At 41.9% G+C, this 13,739-nt stretch overlaps 1 protein-coding gene across 4 annotated transcripts in view; it reads right to left on the bottom strand.

Moving 5' to 3' along the window:
* The window catches only part of ptprz1a (protein tyrosine phosphatase receptor type Z1a), a 120,728-nt gene extending 107,248 nt beyond the window's left edge, over positions 1 to 13,480 (bottom strand). For 2 of the 4 annotated variants that reach the window (XM_088079634.1, XM_088079635.1), the window contains exon 1: positions 13,182 to 13,480. In XM_088079634.1, the coding sequence (XP_087935760.1) occupies positions 13,182 to 13,242 (61 nt within the window). In that variant the 5' untranslated portion in view covers positions 13,243 to 13,480. The remainder of the gene's footprint in view (positions 1 to 13,181) is intronic. The other 2 variants (XM_088079636.1, XM_088079637.1) reach the window with 2 other exon arrangements.
* Between the last annotated feature and the right edge of the window lie 259 nt (positions 13,481 to 13,739).

The following is a 13,739-nucleotide window of genomic DNA, read 5'->3' as shown; positions in this document are numbered from 1 at the left end:
ACCATTACCGGTCTTCTCCAGGGCTTAAAAAACATACACATTATGAGTATGGCAAAACTTAATCTTCATGTTTTTCACGCTTTTGGAGTACCTGGATTTCCCTCCTGTTTAATTCTGTTGTTTCCACCAGCACTTTGATAGAAGTTTGTGACCTACATTTGATTAAAGTCTACAGAGCAACCAGTCATCTCTCTTTTTTCTAAAGAATAAACAAATTGTCCAATTATTTGAGCAGGAGTGGAACAACAAAAACATGTGATGCATGTACGGCTGACACAGAGACCTGCGGGTCCTCCAGCACATCTGGCAGCCATCAGCTTTGGTTTCATCCCAAATCTATTTCAGCCGCATTCGGACAAAAGCGAAAACTTTATATCTGCTTCCCATTAGATGTAAGTGCTGTAATTGTCTGACTGGATTAACCTTTCACAGCTTTCACACGCCTCCGCCTGCGGACGAGCCGCGTGGATGAAGTGCATGTTGTTACTCCCACATCCTTCCGCTCTTTGTAGGACAGTTCAGGTGTGTCAACACAACCTGAGGCCTCCCTCTGAGGACCAGTCGCACCAGGAGGTGGAGGAGGAGGAGGAGGACAGATTCTCCTCCTGAGGAGCGAGTGCCTCTGGGGGAAACATCTGCTCAGAGCTGTATGAGTCTGAAGCTGCAGGTCAAAACTGACAGCTGACCTCTGCAGGTATTTACCTTCAGACCTGACACATTTTAGACTTTAGGTCAAAATCAAGCCTTTAGAAACTGGACTCTTTTCTATTTAAGTGGATTTTGCGAGTGTTGGAGCGTTAAAGATGTTGTGATTGTAATTTTGAGAACACACATATCCCTTATCAACCAATATGGAACCTGTTCTGTTCCTGTTTTGAGCACAGGTAAATTGGTTCAGAACCGGAAAAGTTGATTTCAAAGCTGGAACTAAAATATGGCAAATTTCCATCGACCTCATGTGCGAACTGTGACATCATTCGGTGTACAACATTAAACAGGTTGAAAATAATAAACATTGAAAAGAAATGCGAATAAACATACGTCCAACAGAAACACAAAAAAAAAAAAAAAAACACAAAAAAATTGCTCACATAACGTGGTATTTCAGGTGAGTCAAAAAGCCATATTTTGCAAAACTGCACTGAAAACACTGTTTCATCTTTTCTAGGTCACATGATGCTGTGTCTATGAGCTTGTCGGTACGAACTGGCTCCCTCATGATGCAGCAGGAGCTACAAGAGCTGTTACTGCATCACATAACTCTGAGAAAGTTTTGAATCCACAATTCCTCTGTGAAATCGTGGACTACATCTCCCAGAAATCCCTCATACGTGGCCGCTCCCACGTATCAGGGGCTCGCCTTTCCATCATGGCTCCATAACACGCCTACGTGGCCTTTGATTGAAATAATGACGGCTAGTTTGGTGGCTGCAATAGAAATAAAGCTGCTAATGTTTTGAACATCTATCGCCATGGTTACAGGGATGTTATCACCAGAGGAGAAGCCGCACATCACTCAGTGGAAACACAGTCATCTCGCAATTGTGTTTTATCGACATTTCGAAAATATCGCTTAACTTTTGTGAAAATCTGTAATGGAAACCCATGTTTCAGACTCATGTCTCTCAAACCTGCCGAATGTTTGCTGGTGTACTTGCTCAACTCAACAATGATTTCACATGTGACATGAAACCAGCTCTCTGGGGTGTTTGTTTCTTCTAACCAGCACCCTGACCACATATGCAAACTTTCTCTCGCTTTTCATAATAACGTTACATCAGCTGACTTCCTCTGTCCCTGCATAACAAGAAACACGACCCTTTAATGGGCTGATAACATACGAGTTTATGTATCAGATCACACTGATATCCACAAATAATCCACTAATAACACTGAGTGATACCATATGAGCCGGGCGGATAAATGCAACGTGCACGACCTGCTCAGCAGCAGCAGACAGTTAAACAGCAGCTGGTGAACACAGCGGAGCGTTACGCAGCTAAAGAGACAAATATTTCCCTCAGGAGTTGGTGGAGACCAAAAACAGAGCTAAAAGAGAGAGAATTTTGGACTGACCCTTAGCATATTTCACACATTTTGGGATGTTTCTAGGATTTTAGGACATTTCTAAGATCTTAGGACATGTCTGGAGTTTAGGATATTTCCAGAAATTTTGGAAATTTCTAGTAATACTCGAAATGTAGGAAATGTAATACTCGAAATGTAGGACATTTCGAGTATTACAGAACATTTCTAGGATTTCAGAACATATTTGTAGGATATCAGGACATTTCTAGGACAGCATTTTAGCATTTTAGGACATTAACATTCTTTTTCTTTTTTCCTTCTCCATTTTTCTTGCACTGGAATTGAGCTACCAGACCAAAACAATTACAACCAGCTATGTAGCATGGCAATCCTGACTGACGCTTCGCTTAGCCTTGTTTCTTTTAAGCCGTAACAACATTACAGGATAATAAAATGTTAGTTTTTGTCTTGTTTTTTGGCTCCAGGTGGCCTGAAAACCCATTTAAGCTGTGTGAAATTTACTCGTTAGTCCGGTCTTTCACACTGTTGTAAAATCCGATATATCTGTCTCTCCTTTCTGCTCTTTTTTCTTCTTCTCTTATTTCTTTACAGACTTCGGAGTCGCGACACGGTGCTGTACAGCTCGACCCCCTGCTTCTGTTAGCTTGTAATGTCGGTGATCGAGGAATTTAAGCTCATTCTCCTGCTGCACTCAATGGAGGCTGATCTGGATAAGAGGATCAGACTAATGCCTGAAATGTAAATGTAAATGTTCTGTAAATACTTGAAAAGCCTTGTCGAGGCCCATCGAATCCCTTTGTGCACGCCAACATCTGCCTAAAGCGTCTCCACATTCACCTGCTTAGATCCCCTCCACCAGCCGCTGAATGGCGGAGAAAAGGGAGTGAATCGGCCTTTTTGCTGAGGAGGACTTTGACCGACCCGCGTCCTCCACGCAGGCCTTTTTATCGCTGGCCTTTTTCTGCGTCACTTTTTTTTTGCGGGGGGGGATTTCGCATTCAGCGTTTTTTAAGAGACAAGGGTCATCGAACATCCAGGATCGAGGAGGGACCACACACTCGCAGGCAGCTGAGGACTGGAGAAAACAGGGAGAAAAGTGGAGGACAAATCAAATGGCTCTCCACCAGCTACTCCACGGGGGCTCCACTTGTTCTCTGCTGAAAATGGGCCCCGGTGTGAGTGGCCCCCCTTTCAGAGGCGCTGTGGGCCACCCGGATCTGCCCCGTCATCCATTACAGCGTCCAGAGGGGCGGTGGGCACCGAGGAGGAGGAGGAGGTGACGGTGGTGGCAGAGCACCAGGCGGACACCAGCAGAGACAAGATGGTTGGCTAACCAAAAAAACAAAAAAAAAAAAAAAAACACCCTCGACACCCCTCATCCCTCACCCGCCCAAAAACGAGAGAGGAGACAAATGAGGAGGAGGAGGAGGATTAAAAAACGTTAAGGGGGGATAAGGAGGAGGAGGAGGACAGACAGTAGAAGGATGAAGGCATGAGGCTCTGAAAGGGGAAAAATGTGGGACAACAGGGTGACGGAGGATGTGCAGCAGCACAGTGAGGTTGTGAAAGGAGGAGAGAAAATGAGAGATTAAGAGCTGAGGACAGAAGAAGGGGAAAAAGGAGCCGGACAGAAAAAAAAATGTTAAAGAAGATTGAAGAGTAAGAAACAAAAAAAGGAAAAAAAGATTAGGCCCCGAGGAAATGCACTGCAAAAAAATCTCAACCTTAACCTCTAAAATCCTTTTTTTCCTCAAACTGAAGTCTTCAAACTTTTCAAACTTGTCTTTCTCAAAATGTTTTCAGATTTTAGTTTGATGCCAGATATGTCCACAATATTTCCATTTGGCTGAATGGAAACTGAGTTGCACTTTAAAACAAATATCTGGCAATCAGGAGACAATATTTTACATGTTTCTGACAAAAGTAGCAACTTGAGGCTGAAAAATGAAGTCAACTTTAAAGTGCCAAAAACTGCAGTTCCCCTAATGGCCACTTGAGGCTGGCTCCAAATTAAAGTCAATCCCCACAGACCCCCATGTTAAAATACCTAACTTTACAGCAGAAATAAACATGCTTACAGCTTGGAGACCAAACAGTTTTGGTCTCTATAACTAATTTTATTGCTATGATAACTGTACGGTGAGAGAATTTACTTTTTAAAGTCTCCCTCAGTGGGTAACACGCTTAACATGTCACCAGATCGTCACAGACGTCCTTTGATCCCAGTGAAACTGAGGGACAACTCTGTCCCTCAGTTTAACAATCGTACCGTAGAACAGCGAGGCGGCATAATGGCACAATATTTATGCCTTAAACAGGCGGTGTACAAGTCAGATTAACCCCTCACTCCCCTGCAGCCTCCAACCTCTCCTCCAAATATGGTCACTTCTGGCTTAAAGAAAATACAAGATGGCAACAGCCGAAATGCCAAACTCGTGGCTTCAACTCGTGGAAAAAAGTGCCAGTGGAGGCTTCCCGAACCCCCAACAAAGGTCCTAGCTAAGCCCTAATGTCCTAAATCCCAGAACCATCTTTAAGTCCGAGAACCATCCTAAGATCCTGTAAATGTCCTAAAGTCCTGGAAACATCCTAAAAATGTGCTAAACTCATACAAACATCCTGAAGTCCTAGAAATGTCCTAAAATCCTAGAAACATCCTAACGTCCTAGGAACATTTTTAAATCCTAAAATCCTAGAAATGTCCTGAATTCTAGAAACGTCCTCAAATCCTAAAAACGTGTACGTGGCTGCTGCGACTGGCCCCTCGGCCCTCGGTCATTTTGTGGCCCAAAGCAAAGCCAGCTGAGGATCCCCGCTTTGGAAGATTCATGTTTTTGGTAAAAAAAAATAGAAAAATTATGAACACGCCACCTGCTGCATCTGAGACCAGAGGACCTGTTAGGACGGGCGTTTTTTTACAGCGTGTGAGGAGAACGGAGGCCTGAGAACGGCGACGGGGGACACAGTGAGGTGGGGGGGTAACGGGGCCGGGGGTGTTAACGAAGACTAATGAAGGCAGGAGTGCTGCTTAACCTGCACTCCATCGCTCTGTGAGGCCTCCAACCTCGAGGTGTCGGAGGAAGAATGTGTGTGTGCGTGTGTGCGCATGTCTGTGTGTGTGTGTGTGTGTGTGTGTGTGTGTGTGTGTGTGTGTGTGTGTGTGTGTGTGTGTGTGTGCACCCCCGCCTCACCCTAACACACTGCGCTCCCACACTTCTGCTCCAGCTTCTCAGTGTGATGGCGTCCTCTCCTCACCACCGCCGCTGGGACAAATCGCAGTGCCATCATGCGTCACGCTTAAATGCCCCCCGAAACCCTCTTCTTTTCTCTGCCGCCCCTCAACCCCCCACCTCAATCTGCACCTCCCCTCCTTCTGTACTCGCTCCCTTCCCTACTGTTACAAAACAAATCTCCCCTCTGACAGCATAATTCACCAAGCCGGGCCAGAGGAGGCGGCGCAGGACGGACGGGCCTCCTCGGCTGACCTCCGCCGAGGACCCGGCTGGTTGTTTCCCCGCGTAACCCCGGCCGCCATTCAGCCGAGGGCCAGTGGGAAGAAAAAGAGGGGCGACTCAAACCGGTGGCCCCTGTGTACGCCTGAGTGAACGCCGCTGAGCCTAATACCCACTAATCTGGTCATCAAATACCCCCACTGCCACGACTGGAAATCTGCTCCTTTTTTACCTCCAGACTGTCAGTGGGGCGGCGAGGGACGCCTGCCCGGCCGGAGCTGGACACAGATGGAGGGATAAGAAGACGGTGAGGAAATAAAGACGTGAACATGAAGGAGAAAGAGGAGGTCATCTGAGGTGACTGCGGTCTTGTTTGTGTCGTTCCTTTAAAAGGACGAAAGATCCAAAGTAGCTTTTATTTTTTTAAGTATCTAATTCACAAACTTCAACTCGTTCACGCACCGCCAGCCAAAACGTGTCAACAGTCCCGAGGGACAAACGTTTGCTCAGAGTCATGACTTGACGATGTTTTAACGAGACAAACTTTTGCCAAATTTGCTCCCAGCTTGAGTTTCTTTTATGCCAAATTTTTGGGATAAACAGAGCTGCAGCCTGGTCCCACACCGCCAAAAAAATAAGAGTAGAATAGACTAGAATACACGTTTTAGGGCACGGATACTCACCCTGTTTTGGTTGGGGGCCCCTTTTGCAAAATGTCAGGATGCCAGGGGCCACAGCAGCCCCATACATGTCTCTGAGATTTTAGGACTTTTCTCAGATTTTAGAACATTTCTAGAATTTTGGGACATTTGTCAGATTTAAGGACATTTCTTGGATTTAAGGAGATATTTAAGATTTTAAGACATTTCTCGGATTTTGGGACATTCCTAAGATTTATGATGTTTCTGGGATTTTACAACGTTTTTAGGAATTGAGGACATTTCGAGGGTTTTGGGACTGTTCTAGGATTTTAGGACATTTATCAGATTAGTGGACATTCCTAAGATTTATGACGTTTATAGAATTTGAGGACATTTCTACAGTTTTGGGATGTCCTTAGGATTTTATGATGTTTCTTCTATTTTGGGATGTTTCTAGGATTTTAGGATGTTAATACAGTTTTTTGAGGTTTCCAGGATTTTAGGACGTTTCTAGGATTGGGGGACATTTCCCAGATTTTGGGACTATTTTAAGATTTAGGGCGTTATATTTCTAGGATTTTAGGAAGGTTTTTTTTTATTTTGGTCAGGTTTTTTTTTTTTTTTTGGGTGGGCCTGCAGGTTTGGAAAGGTATGTCTTTAAAAATAGCAAAAATTTAGGGGAAAAAAAGGCAAACACTGTTAGAGAATAAATATTACCAAAATTTTAGGGAGAAAAAAAATGCCAAAAAGGTGTCAAGAAAAAAACTGCAAAAATTATTTAAAAAAAAAAACAAATCGTCACAAAAATAGTTTTAAAGAAAATAAATCTTTAAAAATCAGCAAAAAATTTCATTTTAAAATGTAAAAAAAAAAAAAAATCTGTAAAATGTTTAAAGGAAACATGCCTTCCAAACCTGCGGGCCCTTGACCTCTGTAGGAAAAACCTACAACTACCAGAATGCACTGCGCTGCATTGGACCTATAAATGCTTCCTCTGGTGGGTGACTTGATGCAAAGTCGTCTGATGGACATGATGGTGGCTGGATAATAACAAACGATCTAATATTTAAGTTAAATCATGAGCTAAAGTATGTTTCTGGAAACATTTGAGGCGAAAAATAGGCAACTCAGGTACCGAATCTTGATGTATATCTAATCATTGCTGTTTAGTTTACAGTCTGATCAAATTTCGGTCCAAGTTTAAGAGAGAGAGAGGCGGGTCTGTCTCCTGATCTGCTCGTATACTCTTTGTGTCTGGGGTGGTGGCGGGAAATGCGAAAATGCAGAAGTTCAGCCTGAGAGTCAGCAAAACTCTGCTGGCTGTTTTGCATCAATTTGCATCATTTGGTGACTTTCTCTAAAGTTTACCACAGTTCATCTACACACACCACCGACAATGTTTTGATACAACGCTGGTTAAAAACCGTCAAAGTATCACAGAGATTCATTCACTCTGAGCCAAACAAATACACGTAAATTAGATGTCGACAGATTATCGGCCTGGCCGATTATCAGGGCCGATATTTGGCATTTTGTTATCTGTATCGTGTTTTATTTGATGATCGCCATTTGCTAAAAGCATTTAAACAAAGTTTTGTTTTGGAGTTTGTTATAATCCAAATTCTAAATTTCGACAGAGAGATTTTCATTATTATTTTAAAAGCATATCAGTTCCAAATATTGATTATTGGTCTCATTAAGGACTAATCATCTATATCAGTATTGGCCCTGAAAAACCAATATCGGTCGACCTCGAGTTCTAAGGCCATGTCGTGTATACATTTTGTAAAATAAAATTAAATATGTAGTAATTTATCTTCCGTTTGGACCTCAAAATAATGACTAATGACACAATTTGGACTGTGTGGCTGGATGCCTTGTTTTGGGCAATTTTCTTTTTCTTGAAATTTTTTGATAATTTTTTCGGGATTTTTTTTTCTTTCTAAAATTTTTGGTGATTTTTTTTTTGAAGAAGAAGAAACATGCTTTCCAAATCTACAGCCCACAAAAAAATCACCAAAATTACACAGTTTAATATAGCTAGAAACTGTAAAAACAGAAATTATCGTTGGATTTTTCGGTGGTCCTTGAACACATTTTCATTATATGTGCACTATATTTAAAGACATTTTTTTTTACAGAAAACAGCTTAACGTTTATTTGTCTCATTAACTAATAACTGGTATCGGCCCTGAAAAATAAATATCAGTCGACCCCTGAAATAAATCAGAAGAGGATTTGTTAAATTACACAATCTCATAATCAAAATTATACCTTTTTTTACGTTTTCGTACAGACATGAAAAAAATATAAATCTATCCTTTAAAGAGACAGATAATAGATATTATCAGTCGTATTTAGCTCAAGGTTGGCATGCTCGGTGTGTGTGTGTGTGTGTGTGTGTGTGTGTGTGTGTGTGTGTGTGTGTGTGTGTGTGTGGTGGGCATCTCATCTCAGCCGTCCCCTGCATGTGTTTGACTGACAGACTGCCTGACTGTGACGGCCATCTGTCAGCAGACTCCCTGATAGACAACAAGAGGCTCGGAGTCTCCAGGAGCCGCAGCGCAGCGCCCGGCTGGCACTGCCCATTCACAAAATATCTTTTGGGAGGACAGATGGTGCCGAGTTTTCTCCTCATGTGTCTTTTCTTCCACCATCAACCATTCCTGCGCTGCCTTCTCAGCGAGCTGGCACCTCCTTTGTGCCCCGACATTTCAGCAAAGCTTCATTAAAAAAAAAAAATGAAAAGGGGGGAGGAGGCGTGAGGGAGCCCGGAGGCTTTCTGCAGGTACCGAACCATCCAGCACACATCCAGGCTCACTGGCCCGGGCACAAAAGGCTCCACATCTCTTCAACTAAAACTGGCTCCGGCCAGCTTCTTTCCCCCCGACCCTAATCTTTGTTTCAAGTCTCACCCCCCGAAAAGATTCAACCAAGCAGATCAGTGTCCTCTCTGGCACGCTGCGACTATACCGTACGGCTAGGAGGGCAAACCAGGGGATAAGGAGCTGGAAAACCCTTCCAGTATTCAGGCTTATGGTGACAAATCCTGATTCATCTCCACTGACTTCTTAAACCTCTTGGACCCCGCAGGACGCACTGGTGGGTCCGTTATTATGAACACTTACAAAAGCCACTGAAATTGATTTTTAATTCTAGTAGAGACTGTAAATTTCCACCAATAACATCAGGCTGTATTCTTTAGAAATGTCTCCAAATACAATGCACATACAATGGAAAATGCACAGTGTTGAAGGACCATTGGAAATTTGAAAATCCAATTATAATTCCTGTTTTTACAGTTTCTAGCTATAATATATGGTGTAATTTTGGTGATTTTTTTTTTTTTTTTTTTTTGGTGGGCCTGTGGGTTTGGAAAGCATGTTTCTTTAAAAATCACCAGAAATGTAAAGAAATAAATAAATTAATTAAATCACAAAAAAATCACCAAAAAATTACCCAAAAAATGTCAAGAAAAAAACCCCAAAAACAAGACATCTAGAAGAGTGGTTCCCAACTGGTCCAGTTCAAGGTCCACACATAAGACAAATTATCATATATTCAGTTTTATTTAACAAAATGTTCTCTCAACTCATGGGTTTACAACACAATAAATGAAATAAAACATATTGCAAGAATGAAGTGCAATTAGTCAAAACTTAGTAAATAAATTGCTCTGTCACCAAAAAAGTGCATATTGCTTCAAGATCAGTGACATAAAAACACTGCAAAGGCACAGCTTGTTGATCAGCAAAATAATACCAAGAACAAGCCAATAAAACAGTTGCAAAACAGCAGGAAATTGTACTTCAAAATAAAAACTCTGTGCCTGAAAACCACTGTACAAAATAAAGTGTGTTTTCTTAAAACTTGACACGCTTGTGAGTCGCTTGCGGTCCATTCAGAGTGGACTTGTGACCCACTTTTGGGGTCTCCAGTTAGGAACTACTTATCCAGAACATTTCTCTTTTTTATGCAATAAGTGCAGCTCATGTTGATATCGTATGTTTCTGCAAACCAACAATATGTTACATTTGCACTTTTCATGCATATTATATCAATGTTTCTAAAGCAACGTTTCCCAAACATTCATTTGTTTTTGACGATTAAAACATCTGCTGAAAAGTAGTGATTTTAAATTTTTGGAGCTGGATTGTTCATTTGGAGAACTAACTGTATTTGTGCGGAGCAGATTCTGTGCACACACGGAGCAGCAGAAAACTGAGTGCAATTACAATTAAACATAATCATTAATTACGCTGCGGGTTTAAAAGTTTGCATTCACTCGCCTCTGCAGCAGCTGCTCCTCTCATCCATCAATCTGATCTGATCAGCTGTGATTGAACTGACAGATTTAATATCTCCTCCGTGATTTACAAACTGCTGCTGAGGAAGAAAAGAACTTCCAAGAGTTTCTCCTGTGTTCATACACCAGCAAAAACATCTGGATTTAGAGAGGGGACACAGACTGATACGAAGGGACACACATATAAGATTAGCAAAAAACAAAAACAGGAAAGTTGACAGCAACTATCACAAATAGATTCTAATCCTGTGTGGAAAACTGCAAAGTGACGTCGAATGTGAGCTGATTTTTGTCATCAGGAGGTGAAGAAGATGCCTTAAGCCTCCTGCAGACTGTGAGATTTTTTGCAATCTTATACATTTTTCCATGTTGCAGCTCTCTGCAACATGGATCTTAATAAACTTGTGTCCAACAGCAAGTTTGATGTTGCCGAGCTGCAGACCGCTGTTCCACAACACAACAACAAAACTGATCATTTTAATCACTGTAATCATCATTGCACTTTCAGGGGTTTTTCAGCCCCCAAATGTTTGTTTGGATGTTTTTTAGCAACTTGTTGATTTTTTTGCACCGGGATAGTGCCACAGAACTTTGCTTATTGGGACATCACTGCTTTTTCAGCCAGGATTTGCCCCCAAAACTGAGGACTTTATTTCACAGAATATAGTATACCTGTGATTTTGTCAAAGCGAAACAAAGAGTCCAAATAAAACCAACACAAGTCATCTGCAAAACACGCACAGTGACCGAGCTGCTGCTAAATGAGGTGAGATACTTCAAGAATAAACACACACACCAACCATGAAAAACCAACATGGAAAAGAAGCCTGTAAGGTTCTTAGAAAACAAATAAATAAATATTTGAATAACTACGATTCCATCACAACCTGCCAAACTCCATCAGCTGGTGAATACCATGTGATACGAACGAAAGCTCCAGAACAGCCACCGATCGAACGTTTCAGTGAGTGTTTTTACTGACTGAAGACGCTCCAAAAGTGCAGAGGACTCCTGATCTGTTATTCAATTAGTGCACACTCACGTGCCAAAATCCATCACTGATTGATCAAGTTCATTAGCAGCCAGTTTGTTACCAAATAGCTCATTAGTTCACTTTGTCTTCAGTTAACCCTTAAATATTACACACTCACATCACTCAAAAAACCTTTCAAGATTTTCTACTTTCATTGATAATTTCTTAACCAAAATCAGTCCTAATCATAAATAACCAATATTCATTCATTTTATGAACCCTTTAAGTGCCAGGTTTTTGTTATGATGCCACTATGTTTTCAGATAAACACAAATCATCACATCACAAACATAAAACATTAAATGAGCCAAACACAAGGCAAACGTTTCCCAGCCGGCAGGGAACGTTCCCACAACATTGGCTAACTTTACCTACAAGCTGCAATGTTTTAAAGAAAATATTTTAATTTAATGTTCAAAGAATGTTTTAAGAATGTTTATCATTTCAAATAATGTTCCTATAAGGTTAAAAGCTGACTGAGATGTAACTGCAACATTCTGAGGATGTTTTCCTGAAAGATGACAGTTCTTATAACGTTCCCATAACGTTACACGAGAACAAAGAAAGAATATTTTAAAAGCAACATTCAGAAAATGTTACTGAAGAGTGAGATTTCAGATTTCCATGTGAAGTGATGTGTTCACAATTTAAAAAAGACATTTTTTAACATGTTTTTTTTATGTTTGTAGAGAAATGTTTGCCTTACATTAAGAAGAACATTCAGGGAACTAAAAGAAAACATTACTGAAAAACTTCATTACAGCACTCTAAGGATGTTTTTAGAACCAAAAATTGCTGGTTGGCTCCTGAAAACTCCTGATGATAAAGCTCCTTCTCCTGTGTGTCTTCAGTGTATCATTTAGGCAAACATGCAGGTTGCAACAATCACCACAGTCCAAACGGACATCAGCTGAACCTGAAGCAAGCTGATTATCTTTTACAGCAGCCAGAAAAGTCTCCAAAAACACACCTCAGCACCACAACAAATCTCCTCCTGATCACACACCTCAGGGCCTCTCTGCTCATGACTTTCCTGTCACATTAGTTGTTTTTAACAAAGATTTAAGGAGTTCTCTGTGTTTCTTTCTGTAAATGTTCCCTAAAAAGCGACAGAAAACAGACGTGCACCGGTTTCTGCAGCGATAGTATCTGTTTCTGAGGGGGCATTATGGGATTACTGCTGTTGTTGTTGCCAGATATGGAGCCTCTGACACCGTTAATAAGCCAGTCAGACTACCGTGTCCAAACTTCTCTTTTCATGCTTGACAGCTCCGGTTTGGAGCTGATATGTGACGCCCTGCTGCCTCTCAAACGTTTTAATCTGCGATCCCACAGACCCCGAGAGGCAGCAGTGACGCTCATCATCAACAGAAAAAAACACACACGAGAAAATCTGTGTTTAAAAAGCGTTTAACTTGTTTCAAAAAAGACGCACGGCGCGTTACGCACCGCAGCTTCAATTCTGGGACTAAAAGAGAGCAAAATGTTTCTAATTCTAACAAATATAGACAAACAGCACGAGGACACATTTGGTTTGTTTTGGGAAACACAGCTCAGTCCCAGGCTCACCTGCGCGCTCACCTCAAAGTTTGCGCAGCGAGTTGAAACACCCAATAAAATATGTATGAATATGAATATATGCGAAAGTTTTAGGGTGTTTTGCGTAACGTGAGGAGAAAACATGAGTGATAGCGTCTTACCTTGTTGGCAGATGAGGATCAAGTGTGCAGCCAGAAGCAGCCAGCAGCCTGTTTTCTCCATGTTGGGTTAAAAAGCTCGTAATTGCGGTAAACAAACAAATGAAACGGTGATGTTTTGTCGGGGAGCAGCTCCCGGGTCGGCCCGCGGCTCACAGCTCCATGCTGCACGGCTCCCGCCTGCCTGTAGCTCGGTTGTGGTCTCGGTGGGTTTACGTGTGTGAGTAGTACAGATCCTAAAGGTCCCGGTGCGCCGCTCCGCTCCGTCCGCCGTCCTCCACACCGACTGAGTGAGTGAGGGCGAGCCGCCAGACTGACGCTGTGCACCGCCCACAGCGCGCAGCCACACCGGCCTCACTTCCTCCGCACATCAACCACGACAGACCCCACTCACGAACACTTAGACTTGCAGATTTCTATTTATTTTTTTATTTTTTATCCATTTTATTTGTATATTTTGCATTCTGCCTCGCAATTAAGCAATTTATACATTATTTTTAGCGTTATTTTTATTAATAACGTCAATGGGGTTTATTTTTTTATTTCATTTTTTACATCTTA

Source organism: Plectropomus leopardus, chromosome 7 (assembly GCF_026936395.1).
Source record: "Plectropomus leopardus strain MGB_pleo_1.0 chromosome 7, ASM2693639v1, whole genome shotgun sequence".
NCBI classification, from domain to species: Eukaryota; Metazoa; Chordata; class Actinopteri; order Perciformes; family Serranidae; genus Plectropomus; species Plectropomus leopardus.
This window is presented reverse-complemented; position numbering and strand designations above follow the sequence as displayed.